Raw genomic sequence first — 18,953 nt, 5'->3', positions numbered from 1 at the left:
CCGATGTGGGGGCTCAAACCCACAAAACTGAGATCATGACCTGAACCCAAACCAAGAGTCAGCCATTCAACCCACTGAGCCATCCAGGTGCCCCTAGGATAATCTATTTGAAAACTCCATCCATTAGATTATAATTTGAATTGTGTTTTTCAGTTCTGGAGTTTTACTTAGGATTCTAAAAAATAGAGTTTTAAACTTTTCTGCAAAATTCTTAAGCTTTTCTTGCAAATATTAAATACAGTTAAAACTCCATCATGCAGATGTCTGATTAATCTGTTTATTGTTGGCTGTTGTTTTCCTTGGTTCTCAGTCACATAGTCTTTGTCTTTTTGTATGTCTTTGTCTTTTTCTTAGATATTTTTTAAGTGCCAGAAATTATTATGAAAACATAATTTGAGCTTTGCAATAGTGTTATCTTCCTCCAGAGAGGACTGAAATTTGCTCTGGCATGTAGCTAGGGTCAGTAGCAATCCCAGATCACTTTAAACGTATCTGAGAATGAGATTATTTGAAGTTGGCCGTTAATCCCTACAAGGGCTAGTTTATTTAGAGTTGATTCCTCCTTACTCTTAGAATGAAGACATTTTGAGCCCAGTACAAATCCTAGAGTTTCTCGGCAACTTTCACCTTCCCTGGGAGGCTGTGATTTTCAATATTGATTTCTTAGCCCCTGAAATCTGTCCAAAGGTCTGTTCAGCTTTTTAGCTTCTTCTATCAGAATTACCAGATGCCTCAAGGGGAAAAGATTGCTCTACATGCTTATTAGTTCAACTCTTTGGGTTTCCCTCTTCTCCATATCAGCCTTGTAATTCTTCACTGCCTTAGTAGCTCTCTGGTGCTTTCAAAGAGATATTTTATATGTATACATATTTTTTTAATTGTAGTAAATGTACATGACCAAACTAACCATTTTAACCATTAGTTTTTATTATTTTTTTTTTGAGAAAGGGCATGAGTGGGAGAGAGGGACAGAGTGTGGGAGAGAGAGAATCCCAAGCAGACTCCACATTCAATGCAGACTTTGCATTCATTGCAAAGTCTGATGTGGGGCTCGATCCCATGACCCTGGGATCATGACCTGAGCCATAACCAAGAGTCAGATGCTCAACTGACTCAGCCACCAGGCACCCCTTTTTAACCATTTTTAAGTACAGTTCGGTGGTATTAAGTACATTCACATCATTGTGTATCCATCATTACTATTTATTTGGAGCTCTTCATTTTTTTTTTTTTTTACTCCTTGAGAGAGTGAGGGGGAGAGAGAGTGTGAGTGAGTGCAGGGTGGGGCGGGGTGGGGGATACAGAGGGATCTGAAGTGGGCTCTGCACTGATAGCAGAGAGCCCTAATGTGGGGCTCGAACTCACAAACCATGAGATCATGACCTGAGCTAAGTCTGACACTTAACTGATCCACCCAGGTGCCCCTGAAACTCTTCATTTTAAATAAACAAAATCAGGAGTCGGACGTTTAACCGACTGAGTCACTGAAGTGCTCCGATATGTAAAATGATTTTTGAAAATAGTTTATCTAGGGGTGCCTGAGTGGTTCAGTTGGTTAAGTATCCAACTTCGGCTCAGGTCATGATCTCACAGTTCATGGGTTCAAACCCCGCATTGGGCTCTGTGCTGACAGCTCAGAGCCTGGACCCTGCTTTGGATTCTGTGTCTTCCTCTCTCTCTCCCCCTCCCCGACTTGTACTGTGCCTCTGTCTGTCTCCCTCTTTAAAAAAAAAAATGAATAAACATTAAAAAAAAAAATTAAAAGTGTGCTGTAAAAAAATAGTTTATCTAGCTTTTCTATTTTTCACCAAGAAGGCTGATCCAGAAGTGAAACTCTCTTGTCTTTTGCACCTAGCACGGTGCTGTATCTGGTGTGGAAGGGAGGAGGGAAAGGAAAGAAAATGCTCTGGAAACTGTAAGGTGCTATACAAATATAAGGTGCGAGCTATACACAGCACAGTGTGATGGGTAAGAGTTGGCTTCTGGAGTTAGCATGACCTGGTTTTGAAGATGTCTGACTTCGGGCAAGTTATTTTACCTATGTTGACTATGAAGACCATTTACATATAGATTTTTATTTTGTGAAAAGCAGATTACTAGACCAGGACTGAAAAAAACTTGTGTATTTGCTTGGGAACTGGTAAAAAGAAGGTAAGAAGAAGAATCTGCTTTACAAAGCTGAAATGTCTGTTGTAAGGATACCAATGAGAAAATGCAAAGAAAGTTTCTGGCATTCAGTAAGTGCTTAGTAAATTTGTTGTTTCCTGCAGTTGTAATTTTTGTCGGCTTCTGAACCAAACATGCCATTGTATCTGCTGATTGCAGTCCCGGCTCTGAGGTTAGCTTGTCCTTTTCCAAAGATACTTTTCTCCCCCAGTAGTGTCTGTGCGATACGGTTTCTGGCGCAAACTGTATTGGCTTGCAGAAAAAAGGAGTGTTAATGATCTCTGTCATCCCTTATTGCTTACCTGGTTTCTCTTATTCTGCTAGGACTCTGGCTAGGAGTGGAATGGGACAATCCCGCGAGAGGAAAGCATGATGGAAGCCATGAAGGGATTGTGTATTTTAAATGCAGGTAATTTGTCATGATGAATTTGCATGGTTATTTGGGACAATATTTAAGATTTGAATAAAGGGAGGTGGAGAAGAGGAAATGTTTGGCTTTGGGGGTAGTTACAATGTAGAATTTGATGTGTTCTAAAAAAAACAATTCTATTTGTACAACTTTTTTTTTGTTAGTGTTTAATATTTATTTTGAGAGAGAGATGAAGAGAGCAGGGGAGGGGCAGAGAGGGAGAGAGAGAATCCCAAGAATCCGCACTGTCAGTGCAGAGCCTGATGTAGGGCTTGATCTCATGACCATGAGATCATGATCTGAACTGAAACCAAGAGTTGGACGCTTAACCGACTGAGCCACCCAGGCGCCCCAACAGATTTTTTGTAAGTGGATAAATATAAACATTTCTCATCGATTCATTAACAAGTGAGTCCACTAAGTGAGTAGTAAAAAAGAGAAATAGCTTAGATATCTAGTAAGAAGCAGTTGATTGAACAAAATACAGAACATCCGAAGGGTAGAATGCTAGGCCACCATTAAAAAAGACTATCATGGAAAGAGTTACACCTTATATTGCATGTCTATTAATATTTTTAGCTGCTTGATTTCAGAGAAGCTGCATGAAGCTTTGAAAAAGATAGTGGGGTGATTTCAGGCAGAATCATTTAAATTTTTGTTTGTTTTCTTTAGGTTTCCGTTCTCAAAAAGATCTCTTAACATTAAGCTTATTTTTCCTTAAATGTGGTACAGTGAACACAGTCCTGGCCTGGAAATCAAGAGGCCTCTAACTCTGTTCTTAACAATCTTTATGACCCCAAACAGCACTAAATTTATTAACCTCTAAAATGGGGATTGAAATTAGATAATAGCAAAATACGGCCTACCAGTCTGTATATTAGATATATAGCAAAATTAGATCTGAAATTAGATAATAGCAAAATTCCCCGGCCTACCAGTCTGTAATTTTAGAATATCAGGTTAGAAGAATCAGCATGTCCTTGGAGGCCAGTTGTGATTGCAAACCTGGAATGAGGCCAGCTCAGAATCTGTCAAGAGTTCATGGAGGCGGGGGCAGGGCGGGATGCCGGGTGGCTCAGTCGTTTAAGTGTGTGACTCTGGGTTTCAGCTCAGGTCCATGATTGCATGGTTTGTGAGATCGAGCCCTATGTCGGGCTCTGTGCTGATGGTGCAGAGCCTGCTTGGGATTCTCTCTCTCCCTCTCTCTGCCCTGCTTGTGTTCTATCTCTCAAAATAAATAAATAAACTTAAAAAAAAAAAAAAAAGAGCTCATGGAGGATATGTTTAGGGAGGTGTGGAAATAGAAATTTCTTACCCTGGCCTGTTGCTCCCTCACCCACCTGAGCCATGCCTGCATGGTCCTTCATGGTCTTTAGGTAGAGTGATATTTGCAGTCTTAGTTATTCTGAGTATAGAAATCAAGGGTTCTTTTGGTCCTGGCAGATCTAGGATTTGCCTGAAGTGCTGATAGGAGGCCTCGGTTCAAGGACATGGGCTCAGTGTTTGGATTCTTACCCTTGGAGCAGCATTTCCTGATTTCATTATGTCTTCTAGTGTAGTCATGCCTGAGCATTTGCAGACATTTCTCTTACTATAAACTACTTTTCTTTCGTTTCATTGAAATGAGCCTTTTGTTGACTTTAATGCCCTATATGGGTAGATAATGTTAATTATGAATTCCATTTCAGGATATTTATTGGGCAGTACAGAGAGGAGCATTGGATCCGATGTGGTAGAAAACCACTTGCCTAGAGTGAAGGAATGATCTGTATAGTTGTTAATGTTTATATTGGTATAATTAGAACATGACTAATAAAGCTTATACCAATATCTTAGAATCTCTGCATCAGACAAAACAGATTATGTTACATGTTATTTGTTATTGAGCTAATTCAGATCTCGTCCTAATATGTCATATGTGCTTCTTCCCTGTCAAATTCGTTGCAGTCTTTTTTTATATTGCAAATTCTACTTGGAAAGTCAAATGACAAGTATTTTACCACAGTAAACATGTTTCTTTATGTTTAGACGTTATTTTCATGAAGCTGAAGCAATTTTAAGTTGTCAGATCACAAATTTTCTCATGATAAGCGTGTGAAATATTACGGTAAATGGCAAAATGGTAGTGTACCTGTTTTCGACAAGAAAAATGAGTCCCAGGCCATCCTATTCGAGCAGAACTCGGATCCTTCTCTCTTCAGAAGCCTGGGTTAATATCAGGGGACTGCTAGTGTTGCATATATAACAATGGAGAGAGGTGCTCTGGCACATATAGCAATATACATAGTCGAGTGAAATTGAACAGTTAGTTCTGCGAACTTGTCTGAAAGGCTCTAAACATGCCTGCAGCAAATAGGTTATGAGGATCAACAACATTTTTTGGAGTCTCCCCAGGGACCCAGCCTTTCCCAGGATGCAGCATCTAAATCCCCAATGAGAAAAATGCTTCCTATGGAGAATTTTGTAATCTCTTGAGAACTCTTTACCTTTGAGTAAGATTGCCAGATGCGGGTAGTAAGTATACAAAATGCATGGTGAAATTCAAATCTTCTAAAACTTTGCATTTTAAGCAAGATGTCAGGATGTATGAAGTGGATTTTGGTGAGTTCTGGTGCGCGTCCCCAGCATCAGGTTGGTAGGATGACTGACGCTCTGCTGTTCAGAGTAAGGTCCTGCCCCTCGACGACTGATTTTTAGAAGAGACCGTGTCGTTCTCAAGGCCTGACTCATGGCACACGTCGTTCTCAGTAGATTTTCCCACGACCAGCTCGCCTCACCTTAATCTCATGAGACTCCAGCGTAAAGTGGAATAACATTTGCCAGGGTCTAATCTCTCCTTTAATAATCACCTGACGGAAGAATATGGGTTTCACTTTAACCCAGGGAATAAACATTTGTACAGTTAGTTTATAGTGTCGCCATATTTTATCACATTTGATCCTTACTCTGACTCTTTGAGATTGTTATGACAGGTGTCATTAATATTTTTCACTGATGACCAAATATGGCAATGGGTTATGAAGATAGCATTTTAGTTGAGCTGATGAAATCCTGGCTGTGGATTTCTCTTCATTGGAGGCCTCTAAAAATAAGATCGTTCTGTGGGGTTTTTTCCCCACCCCCAGTAGTTGGTGTGAGTGTGTCAGAAGAGGATTAGGGAGTGGACCAGATCGCCTCCTAAGGCCCCCTCTAAACCTGGGTTTTGATCATTTCGTGTCACTCTGTAGTTGCAGCCTGATCTCTGATATAACCTGCAGTAAATAGGGTGATCTCCTGCGCTATTACCCATAATAAATATTTGGGACACTACCAGTTAATATTAGTTTACAGTTTCTCCTAGAATTTGTGCTATGAACCGGTCAGCAGCGCTTTCCTGGGTGCTGTTCTCCATCTCTTGTTTCTTGGGGAGTAGAGGCATTCAATTAAGGTGATGAACCTTGATGTTCTCAGCACCTTGTCCCTTAGATAGAGTGATTTCCAGTTTTTTCTTTCAACCTAGAGAGTATACTGTAAACAGAACTGTGTGGGACAGCCTTCCACTGCTCAGGTTTTATTTAAAATGCCCTCTTTCCAAGCAGTTACCTAATTTTTCTGGTGAGCAAGAAATCTTGAAGTGTGACTTTTTGTGGCACCTGGCTGGTTCAGTTGGTGGAGCATGCGACTCTTGATCTCGGGTTGTAAGTTTGAGCCCCACTTTGGGTGTAGAGATTACTCAAAAATAAAATCTTAAAAAAAAAAAAAAAAGTGACTTTTCTTTGGCACCAGTGAATGGAATCTAATACCTGACATCAGAGGAAACACACTGTTTAGACTTTGTGCACAATCCTGGATAACTTACAAAATACAATCTTGATGAACTCAGCCTGTGTATGCCATAAAGATTGTCGTAAAGATTGTTGTAAAGCATTTTGAGGTTCTTGCGATGGCATTAACGAATCAGCCTAAACTACTTTCCCTGGTGTGGTATAAAGTGTTGCAAGAATTTTTTTAAAAAGTCACTAAATGTACTGATGGCTTGCAAAAGATGAAGAAGAGAGGCATTTCATACTTGGAAGACTCCCATAAATCAGGGCAAAATAAAAATTGCATCACTCAGGAGCAGTCTACAAAAAGATGCTTAGCTAACCGAGTGTTTTTTCCATTGGGAACATGAGTTCGCCAGGTCACTTCTCACATACAGCAATATACATAGTCGAGTGAAATTGAACAGTTAGTTCTGTGAGCTTGCCTGAAAGGCTCTAAACATGCCTGCAGCAAATAGGTTATGAAGATCAACAACATTTTTTGGAGTCTCCCCAGGGACCCAGCCTTTCCCAGGATGCAGCATCTAAATCCCCAGTGAGAAAATGCTTCCTATGGAGAATTTTGTAATCTTTTGGGGACCCTTTACCTTTGAAGATTGCCAGATGCAGGTAATAAATATACAAAATGCATGGTGAAATTCAAATTTAACTGGCACTCTGAATTTACCCGTTGGGGATAATGGTACAGGTTGAGCCTCGATTACAGGGGTTTGTGGGAGTCTCCACTTCTACCAGGGCCATGATCAGGATGTCCTTTTGTTAGCATCATCTGTACTTGGTGGGCAGGAAGAGGAAGGAACTGGAACACGCTGAATGCTAATGAGTAAAACGTTTGGACCCTCCTCCTTCTGCTCCTTCCCCATATGTTTTCTCTTTGGACAGGGTTCAGAATTTTGGTGTTGGGTTGCAACATCTCCATATTAATCTAGAATCTCTATGGAGTCTATGTAAATTATTAGTTTATTTTTGGAGATTTATTGTTACTGGTGGGCACTCATTCAACTGGCATTTTTCATTATTTGTGGGGCCGTTTTGTTTTCTGAGAAACCCTCCAGGAATGTGCCAGAGGAGACTGATCTTTGATGTTATCCTTTGATCTGTAAAGGGCACAGCATCTACTTTGCAACTACCTAATACATACCATTCCAACTCCTTTCATCTGCCTGCAGCCGAACTAAAGAGTAATAAAGATTTCTTCTTGAATGATTCATTACCACTGTTTAAAAAGTGTAGATTTTTTAAGAACAAAAAGGAAAACCATGGTATTTGTTTTACATTGTTGTTTTATCATTTATTATAACTGTGCTAGTTTTTAAACTTGCGTGCTTGTGCTTTTTCATGTATTTTGTTGTTGATGTATAGCTGACATGTAGTGTTTTGTTGGTTTTGGGTGTACAACATTGTGTTTGACGATGCTGTCAATCGTCAAGCGCTCGCCACAATAAACGCAGTCACTGTCACCATACAGACACATGTATGTAGCATGTATTATTGCTACAGTAGTATTGACTATATTCCTTATACTGTACTTGTCACCCCCATGACCTGTTTTTAACTGGAAGTTTGTACCTCTTCATCCCCTTCTCCTGTTACGCTTATCCCTACCTTCCTCCCCACTCTGGTAACCACCAGTTCCCTGTGCTTAGGAGTCTGTTCTTATTTTGTTTGTTCATTTGTTTTTTAGATTCCACATATAAGTGGAATCATATGGTGTTTGTCTTCCTCTGTCTGACATATTTCACTTAGCACAATCCCCTTTAGGGTGTTGTCGTGAACACGTAGTGTTATTTGTGTTGTCGTGAATGGCAAGATTGCAGTCTTTTTATGGCCGAGTAAATATCCCATTGTGTATTTGTATGTCTGTCTACACCACATCTATCTTTTGGATTCATCTATGGATGGACACTTAGGTTGCATCTGTATCTTCGCTATTTTAAATAATGCTGCAATAAACATAGGGATGCATATGTGTGTTTGAACTAGTGTTTTTTGTTTTCTTTGGGTAATTACTCAGCAGTGGAATTGCTGGATTGTATGGTATTTCCTTTTGTTTCTTTCTTTCTTTCTTTTTTTTTTTTTTTTAAGTAGGCTTCATGCCAACTTAAAAGCCCAACATAGGGCTTCAGCTCACGACTTTGAGATTAAAACCCAAGCTGAGATCAAGAGTCAGATGCTTAACAGAGCCACCCAGCAACCCCTGGTATTTCAATTTTTAGTTTTTTGAGGAACCGCCATACTGTTTTCCTTAGTGGCTACATGAATTTACATTCACATCAATAGTGCACAGGGGTTCCCTTTTCCCCACATCCTTACCTACACCTACTTAGTGCCTTTTTGGTGGTAGCTGTTCTGACTGGTGTCTCCTTATGGTTTTGGTTTGCATTGCCTGAGGGTTAGTGATGCTGAGTGTCTTCATATGTGTCTGTTGGCCTTTGTGTGTCTTCTTTGGAAAAATGTCTATTCAAGTCCTCTACCCATCTTTTAGTTGATTATTTGTTTTTTCTTAATGTTGACTTGTATGTTTTTTATGTATTTTGGATATTAACTCCTTAATGAATAGGTCATTTGCAAATATCTTCTCCCATTCAGTGGGTTGCCTTCTCCTTTCTTTTTGTTTTTAAGACTTTGTTTTCAAGTAATCTCTGCACCCACTGTGGGGCTTGAACTCACAATTGTGAGATCAAGAATTGCATGCTTCACCAACTGAGCCATCCAGGTGCCCTGCCTTTTTGTTTTGTTGATGGGTTCCTTCCTGCGCAAACGCTTCTTAGTTTGGTGTTGTCCCAATGGTTCATTTTTGCTTTTGTTTCCCTTATCTGAGGAGACATATCCAGAAAAATCTTGTTAAAGAGATTACTGCCTATGTTCCTTTTAGGAGTTTAATGGTTTCAGGCCTTACATTTAGGTCTTTAATCCATTTTGAATTTATTTTTGCACACTGTGTAAGAAAGTGGTCCTGTTTCACTCTTGGATGTAGCTGTTCAGTTTTCTCAACATCATTTATTGTAAGACTGCTCTTTCCCCATTGTATTCTTGCCTCCTATGTCATAGAGGTCCCCCTCCTGCCCCCCCCCTCCCCGGGCTCCCTATTCTCTTCCACTGATTTATGTGTTCTGTGCCAATACCTTATTGTTTTTGATTACTTCAGCTTTATAGTGTAGCTTGAAATTTGGGATTGTGATACATCCACTTTGTTCTTCTTTCTCAGAATTGCTTTTGGCTATTCTGGGTCTTCTGTGCTTCCATACAAATTTTAGGATTGTTTGTTCTAGTTCTGTGTAGTGCTGCTGACAGTCCTTTGATAGGGATTGCATTGAATCTGTCAATTGCTTTGGGTAGTATGGACATCTCAACATTATTATTCCAATTCATGAGCGTGGGATATCTTGCCATTTGTTTGTGTTCTCTTAAATTTCTTTCATCAGTGTCTTACAGTTTTCAGAGTAAAAGTCTTTCACTCCTTGGTTACATTTGTTCCTAGGTAATTGCGTCTGCAATTGTAAATGGGATCATTTTTTTGATTTCTCTTTCTGCTACTTCATTATTAGTGTATAGAAACATAATAGATTTCTGTGTATTAATTTTGTATCCTACAGCTTTACTGAATTGATTTATTCTAATAGTTTTTTTGGTGGAGTCTCTAGGGTTTTCTATATATAGTATCATGTCATCTGCAAATAGTGACAGTTGTATTTCTGTCTTACCAATTTGGGTGCCTTTTATTATTTTTTTTCTCATTTGATTACTGCCACTAGGATTATTTTTTCATTTAAATCACATAATGTTTGAAAAATAGATCTTCCAAAAAACAGAAAAAAGACAAATCTTCCTCCATTTCCACGCCCCCCCCCCCATGTTACTCCTTTAAGGCAAACCAGTACTATTTGATAAATTTCATACTTGCATTTCATTAGAATGTCAGATTTCACTAGTTTGTAAATTAAAACCTGTTTTAAAAATGTGAGATTCTCGTAACTGTCGCTTAAATGCAAAACCTACTTGTTTGTACACATTTAGATAGATTGAGATATATAAACTATTATCCTAAACTGTCTGGAGTTATTTCAACACCTGACTACGGGGCTTTGTTCAGCTTTGTGCGCATGAGATGTTTACCATTAGTAGCATTTATTTGGCAGTAAACACAAGATCTCTTTGTGTGCTGCCCTGACAGAAAACGCAAGGAGATAATCCAAAAGCGATCTTTGCAATTTACTTCAGAAAAAGCACCATAATATTTTATTGAAGCATTTGTTTCAACCATAATATTTTATTGAAAATGTTATACAGTTCCATAAATGTTTTATTTTCGATAATACTGCTTCTGTTGTGCTACTTTATCTTCATAAGCATTTACACGTAGGATCCTGTTTGATGCCTGTGGTAGGACAAAAGTACCATTCTTTTTTACCAATCTATTGGTTGTCCTGCAAGATTCCACAAAGATTCTCCTTCTTTGTCGAATACACATTAGACCCAAGGTTCTTTTTGTGATACACATCCTTTCAGGAGGCATAAGAGTATATTATTTATTTAAATAATCTCTACACCCAGCGTGGGGCTTGAACTCCTCTGGATGGGTCAGTTTCTCTCTTTCTTCCCACGGCCCTTCACCATAGTCTAGCATGAGGTTCTTTACGGTGTCTGTTTTCCAAGATGGTGAAAATGGAGGCTGCGAGGCCTCTTAAGGCTCAGGCTTCACTCCTTTTTGGTAAAAGCAAGTCACTGGGTGAGTCTAGATTCAAGAGGACGGGGAATAGGTTTTTGGTGATGGGACAAGTGGCAAAATCCCATTGCCAAAGGGCATGTGGGCTTGGAGTCATCTGTGGAAGTAACTTACCACAGTTCACCAGCTGTCACCATTACTCACCTGTCTTCCCCATGTCACGTTCGCTCCTCTCACCCCCAAGAGTCTCACCCCTTTTGGCCCTGGCTCGAAATCTAAGGTGTTGCCAAACTACTTCCAGGTGCCAGTGAGGCTCCTTGGATGCATTTTCTGGTGTAGGTGCCCATCAGGAGCTCCTGGATCCAGAGGTCTGGGAAGTAAAAAGTTATCGGCCTTCCTCAGACCCAGCATGCAGTGATGAGAGGGTCAGAGTAACTGCAGTCGATATTCTGGTTCAAAAAAGGAGAAGGAGAAGCACCTAGCAGACAATAGTAAGCTGCATGGTTTTGAAATCCAGCCTGGTGCATGTCGCCATTTCCTCTTACTCGGAGGCATGGAGTGTTCCTTGTTGAGGGCGCATTTCTGTTTCTTGGAAGCACATCTTGCCAGTAAACCTAAGAGTTCTAGATGAGCCTATTCAAATGAAGGTACCTGTATTATGAAAGCACCTTGCCTCATTCTTAGCACCTACTAGACTGTCAAAGTATTGAGTTGTGTAATATTACTTACTCAATACATGCTGCTCTTTCGGAACATTCAAAGCATTGGTGTCGAAACTTTTATGCACAAGTTAAATGTTTTACAGATGAGAAATTCACAAATTAATGATACCATATTTCTGGAGGGTTTTGCTTGTTTTTTTTTTTTTTTTTTTGTAATAACCTTTAATCTTCCTTTATAATAACCTTTTGTTTTGCTGCTTCCAGTTTCTTAATTTGTGTGTGTTTTTTTTAAACTAAACAACACATACAAAGCACTTGACAGAGCCCCGAATAGAGAGTTCCATTCCTTCACAGGCCGTGATAATGGCTATTGCTTTTATTTGTTTTTCATGTTATTTTGAGAGAGAGAGCACGAACGGGAGAGGGGTAGAAAAGAGAGACAGAGGATCCCAAGTAGGCTCTGCGCTGACAGCAGAAAGCCCCATGTGGGGCTTGAACTTACAAACTGTAAGGTTGTGACCTGAGCCAGAGAGCTGGACACTTAACGGACTGAGCCACCCAGGCGCCCTGTAAATCATTGTTTTCAGCCCCTATGCTTTGGGGGCAGTTTTTATGTAGCAGTAGATAGCAGCTTTGTGCCCGATGTCGTGTGTGAACTTTATCTTGCATGTATTAGTAACTGCATTTTTTTTTTCTTAGCAAAACTACATAGTTTGTATCACGAAATTATGTCATCATTGATGTTCTACATCGCAGGAGCCCATCTGAACAAGTTTGGCAGCCACTTGAGTTTAGAGAGTATGGCTTCTGGGATATCCCAGTGTTTGAGAACATGTGGGTTTATGTTTAATGGCACATGAGATACAGTACTGTATGGAAAGGACAGATGGCTTGTGCTGGGCAATGTAGTGATGGTGTATCTGATCCTTATAAATAACCTCATTTGATGATAGGGGTTTATAGTTGAGGCAGCTGGCTGAGAATGTAAATTCAGTTGTCTGAGGTCATATAGCCAGTGAGTAATGGAGCCCTGGGGGATCCCAGCTCTGCCTGACTCCAGAGCTGTTCCCAGTCTATCCTGATCCTGCCTCCCATCTGAGGAATGTATAGGTTAATTAGGAATTTAAGGAATGTGTTCAATTTACCAAAAGAAGCCATTAATTTGTATCTATAAGCCCAGACAGAGACGTGGGAGAGGATAGCAGTGCACCAGTAGTCAGAAATCCAAGATTTTGGGTCATAGCCATGATCTCTCTAACAGTGACTGAAGTATGTATTTTGAGAGAGAGAAAGAGAGAACCAGCAGGAGAGGGGCAGAGGGAGAGAGTGGGGGACAGAGGATCTGAAGCAGACTCTATGCCGACAGTAGAGAGCCCAGTGTGGGGCTTGAACCCATGAACTGTGCGATCATGGCCTGAATCGAAGTCAGACGTTTAACTTACTAAGCCACCCAAGAGCCCTCAGTATTGTTTTAAATAGGCAAATTCCTGGGCTCCAGCCCAGCCCCACTGAATGAGTATCCCCGGGGTGGAATCCAGTAAGATTTTTCAGTGATTTTCTGATATTTAGGTGTTGTTGTCTTTTAAGTTTATTTATTTTGAGAGAGAGAGAGAGAGGGAGAGTGGCACCGAGCCCAATGTGGGGCTCAATCTGACCAATCATGAGATCATGACCTGAGCTGAAACCAGGAGTCGGACACTTACCTAACTGAGCCACCCAGGCCCCCTGCTTTTTAGGTTATGTTTGAGGAGTCCTAGCCTAGATAATCTCTAAAGAATATCTCTTTGAACTCTTTAAGAAGTGATGCTAGCTGTATTTGAGCTCTCTAGCTGAGTAATGTAACTGCACTTCTTAAAACAGAACTGCATTTTTTTTTTACAGCATGAACCTATCCTAGGGTAAAATGTAATATTTTCTAGGAAGCTTCCACTAGTCAGTGATCCTCTGATATCACAACATACTGTAGAGACCCAGAACTTGATTTTGCTGCGACAGAAAATTTAATTTCCTGCGTCTTCCATTCTCCCCTGTCCATTGGATTATTTTCAACAGCATACAGACCAGATCTACCCTCCCATCGTTAAGACATTCCCTCTTTTAATCCCCTCTGTTCAGCCATTGCCCTGTGCCCTTCTCCCCTTTGCGGTAAAGCCCTTCTGGGCGAGAGTAGCCATTGGGCCCAGTGTCCTCTCCCTTTCTGGAGCTCACCTGCCAGGCTGCCGCCCCAGTGCTCCTACCAGGGTCGCCTTCTAGTTGCTAGGTTTGGTGGCCAGCCTCAGCCATCCCCTCACATCCTTCCATAGCACTGGACACGTCCCCTTTACGTCCCCTTTCGTCACTGCCTTCCAGGACACCACACTCTTGGGGGGGGGGGGGGGGGGGGCTCTAGTGACCTCTGTGCTATTTCTGCTTCCCTGAGACATTACTTCTGACTTCTGGGGATCACAAGTCCCTTTCACATTGTGGTGCTCTCTGTGGCCCCACTTAAAAAAAAAAAGTGTATGTTGATATGGTCAAAATTTATCAGTATAAGTTTTCATCCTTTTAAATTCTGGTGAGTTCTAGGAAGGTTCAATTTCTTTAAGAGTTAAAGGTAACGAGCCGAAATAGTATTTGTAATTTTTGGCCATTCATGTATTTCATCATTTACTCTTTTAAGTGATTAATATTAACATGTATGGCTGTTTTATAGCGCATACTTAGATTATTCTAAAAATAAGGTCTTGTTGCCATGATGTAATAGTGGATGGTGACATTTAAGGGGTCCAAAGATCCACTTTGACTCTCTTGAAAGCCTGACAGAGTGGCCATTGCACACAGTAATATAATTAGTCTTTCCATTAAATCCTGCTAGAGGTTATTACTAAGAATTGCTCTAATAGCTGAAATTGTGGTCAAATATCCTATATTTCTGTAGAATTCTTCCCACATTCTCTGTTTAAGCCCCATATTTAAGCTTTTTAAAATATATTTAGTTCAAGTTGTTTTTTAAATGTTTTCATTTCTTTGTGTCCTTATTCAGTCCTTTTCTGTCTGGATATGATTCCTCTATACGTGTGTCATGTACAATTTGGTTCGATTTTTAAAAATCTCAACATTATTTTGTAACTTCATTAAGTGTTACAGCTAGAATTTTTAATGACTGCATCTGTCTGGTTGAATTAATAGTTCTTATTCAGCTGGGTTTTTTTATGGGGTCCAGAGTTCCTCAGTCACAAATAAATGCTATTATACAGAAGCTTTGTAAATGCAATTTTGTTTTTATTTTTATTTATTAAAAAAAAATTTTTTTTTTAACATTTTTATTTATTTTTGAGACAGAGACAGAGCATGAACAGGGGAGGGGCAGAGAGAGAGGGAGACACAGAATCGGAAGCAGGCTCCAGGCTCTGAGCCATCAGCCCAGAGCCCGACACGGGGCTCGAACTCACGGACCGTGAGATGGTGACCCGAGCTGAAGTCGGACGCCCAACTGACTGAGCCACCCAGGCACCCCTGTTTTTATTTTTAAATGATTGTCTGCTGACAAATTCCCTAGAGTAGGATTATACAATGAAAAATCCAGTCTTGAGGTCCTTGAGGTGTTAGGATTTTTATTTTTTGCCAGTTTTGTTGAGAATAATTTAATTATTTGAATTTGCATTTCTTACTTAGCAAGGTGAAACTTCCCCCTATGGATTTAATACTTCCGTTTCCTCTTGTGCGAATTGTCTGTTCCTTATTTCTTGTTTGTTGACCTGTTGGGACTTGATACGCTTGTATAAGCTCACAACCCTTTTTGAGGAATCGTATCAATTATACATTTGTATATTATTTTCCTTTTATGCTGATTTTGATTTTTCGGCATAGAGAAAAATTTGCTGGCCTTCAGAACGTTGCATTTATGACCATTCTGGTGGATGAAATTTTCTTTCTCTTCTTTTTGTAAATTATGTAATCGTTGGGGCGTGTGGCTGGCTCAGTTGGTAGAGCATGCACCTCTTGATTTCAGGGTTGTAGGTTCAAGACCCACACTGGGTGTAGAGATTACTGAAAAAGATAATCTTTAAAAAATGTGTGATTGCTTTTATTTGCTACTAAATATTTGTGAACAAATTTGTAAATGCAGACATTTTACATTCTTGGCAGACTGAATTTACAGAGGATTTTCAAATGTGTCCTTGTGTTTAAATGTCCACATTGATGATATTTCATCTGTTCCATTTCTCCTTTTTCCCCAGGCACCCAACAGGAGGATCCTTTGTTCGTCCAAACAAAGTAAATTTTGGAGTGGACTTTCTCACTGCAGTGAATAATCGCTACGTGTTAGAAGATGGACCGGAGGAAGATGGAAAAGAGCAACCTGTTACAATTGGAAATAAACCTGTGGAAACTATTGGTTTTGACTCTGTCGTAAAACAGCAAAGGTATGTAGAGTTGATAAGGGCAGAACTGACTTTGACCATTTCATCACCGGTCAGGATTGAACGAAGTTCACCCGACTGACTGTGTTTTGATACTCAACACTTTGCTCCCAAACTGGTCTGGCCTTCCTGCACAAACACAAATTGAAATCAGACGAATCTGAGGATTGAAGTCTTCAGGGAAACTAAAATTCTTAATTTGGTATAGGGTTGTTGGGCTTTGCCAGATGGAATTGAAACATTGGGTTGCCCATTATTCATATTTATGCCGACTGCCTTGTATGATAAGTAACTAAGACTGACATTTTGGTTCTTTTTTATTTCATGGTGACATTTCTAACCGGAGATAAGTCAGAAATGGGAGCAGAGGCCTCACCTGCCTTGTGGCATGCTGGTGCCATCTAGAACTGAGTTAGCTTCCATCTCTGGCTGCACACCCTTGTCACATGGGCTGCTTGTGAAACTGCAGAATCTTGGGTCCCATTCCAAACCTGAATCAGAATACCATGGGCTTTTGCTTTTAGAAGGACCTCAGATTATTATGTAGCAGTCTGAGGGGCACTAAAGAATCCATTGTAGAACTGTGCATGCAAACATTCTGTTGTCTGAAACTCTCTGGACACTGTGGTTCTATGCAGAGGGGCTTTCTGCTCCAACGCGCTATCTGAATCAGAGTGAGTAGAAGCTCGTGTTCCCACAAAGACACAAGTGCACAAGAACCTCCCAGGACATGCAGGTCAAGTGATGGTCAGTGCTGTGGTGTTTGACCCTGACCTGGATGAGGTGACTTCGTAGCGACCCCTGGTGGCCGCTGTGGAGAGGAGGTTTGTAGCCGCGTGGCTTATTAGGGCTGCAATCTTTTACTTTCTCAAGTGAAAGAATTAAACTGTGGTTTTGTTCTAAGTACGTTTATTTGCTATCTTATTTATCTGTTGTTATTGTTGTTAATATTTAACATAATACAAAATATAAAGTGCACATGGTGACAGTGTTGAAGAATAAATTCATTTCTTTGATACCTCTGCTTTGTAGCATAGATGACCCCCATAAACAACAACAAGGGAAAATTCACGGGAACAATCCAAATATCTGTAAACCTAGAACGGATGAATAGTGTTGCATTCATTCGGTGGCGTACTGTCAGCAGTGAACATGCGAACAACAGCTCTGTGCAAGAGTGTGGGTGAAATCTCAGAAACATAGCGACCAGGAGTCAGACACCAGGAAGTACACGTGGTGTGATGCCGTGTATACGAAGGTCAAAAGCAGGCATAACTGATCTATAGTGTTAGAAGTCAGAATAGACAGTTTTAAGGGGAGGGAGAAGCAGCTGTCAGGGGCACAAAGAGGCCTTCCCGAGTCCTGGGAATGTACTAGGTTTTTTTTTTGTTTTTTTTTTGTTTTTTTTTTAATCATTTCACTTTATTTTTTTTTATTTTTTAGTAGGCTCCACACCCAACGCGGAGCTTGAACTCACGACTCTGATATCTAGAGTCACGTCCTCTACGGACTGAGCCAGCCAGGCGACCCTGTACTATTTCTTGATCTGGGTGGTGGTCACCTGTGCAAACTCACTTAAAATCACTGAGATGTGTAGTTATATATACGTAGGCTAACGCACATACTTTCCTATATGTAATTTTTTTCAATAAAAAAATTGTGAAGGAGGAAAAAAAACTTGGAATAAATTGAGATTTAAAAAAAAAAAATTTTTTTTTTAAGGTTTATTTATTTTTGAGACAGAGAGAGACAGAGCATGAACGGGGAAGGGGCAGAGAGAGAGGGAGACACAGAATCAGAAGCAGGCTCCAGGCTCCGAGCCATCAGCCCAGAGCCCGACGCGGGGCTCGAACTCACGGACCGTGAGATCGTGACCTGAGCTGAAGTCGGATGCTTAACCGACTGAGCCACCCAGGCGCCCCATAAATTGAGATTTTTAAAAACGCAACAACTTGACAGTAAATCACAAAGCAGTTTACACTCATTGGTGAAAATTTAGGAACTATAAATTGAACAAAAGGAGGTTATGACTTAATGCCACCACCGAGAGATAACTGTCATGAGTATTTTTTGCTTTTTATCCTACTGGTTTACTTAGATTTGAAGAACTATGTGCTTCATAGGGTTGGACTTCTTGGCTTTATTTTTTTCCATTTAAAATGCAAGTAATGAAAAAAATGCACATATCGTGGGATCTTTTACCCCGAAAGAAGCACAGTTTTTTCTTACTGGTTAATCTCTTTCAGAGAATACCACGACTCTGTGAATATTGACAAATTGCAAACCGATTTTTCTCCCCTGGCTTATGAACAACTGTATAACTCAAGAATTTGGGTGGGGGGGAATGACCCTACTATTTGAGCATCATTGTGTTCAGTAATTGCCAGTGACTTTCTTGGAAATGACCAATGATGGAGTCAAGCTGGGTTCAGATGTCAGCTAAGCCAACTTCTAACCCTGACACTTTCTAGCTGTTAGAGCTAGTATGCCTCATTCTAAGCCTCAGTTTCTTCGTTTGCAAAACATTACCTAAGCTGTTAGAGCTGCTGGGGATAACAAGTGAGATTGTGCAGTGAAATTCAGTCATCTGTGTTAAGGATGGAAAGAAACCTCTACTTTAAGCCATCATATTACCTCCTTAATAATATCCAGCTGACCAGCTCTGAGTTTGTACCACTAAGACTTATAAAAATTGGATTAAAAAAAGAAAAACCAGTATGTGGGATTTCTCTTGGACATGGCTTTGGCTTTGGAGTGAGGTCCCCTGGGCACTGCAGTGAACTCACTGGCACAGCAGGGTATTTTTAACTTTAGAGGGGAATGGTGACCTCTGTTGGACACAGA

General features: G+C 40.3%; 1 protein-coding gene across 3 annotated transcripts in view; it reads left to right on the top strand.

Annotated features, from left to right (window-relative positions):
* Positions 1-18,953, top strand: part of TBCE (tubulin folding cofactor E) — a 91,708-nt gene that overhangs the window by 50,096 nt on the left and 22,659 nt on the right. For all 3 annotated transcript variants that reach the window (XM_042909398.1, XM_042909399.1, XM_042909400.1), the window contains exons 3-4: positions 2,491-2,575; positions 15,927-16,112. In XM_042909398.1, coding sequence (XP_042765332.1) covers positions 2,491-2,575; positions 15,927-16,112 — 271 coding nt within the window. The remainder of the gene's footprint in view (positions 1-2,490; positions 2,576-15,926; positions 16,113-18,953) is intronic.

Source organism: Panthera leo, chromosome D2 (assembly GCF_018350215.1).
Source record: "Panthera leo isolate Ple1 chromosome D2, P.leo_Ple1_pat1.1, whole genome shotgun sequence".
Classification (NCBI taxonomy): domain Eukaryota; kingdom Metazoa; phylum Chordata; class Mammalia; order Carnivora; family Felidae; genus Panthera; species Panthera leo.
This window is presented reverse-complemented; position numbering and strand designations above follow the sequence as displayed.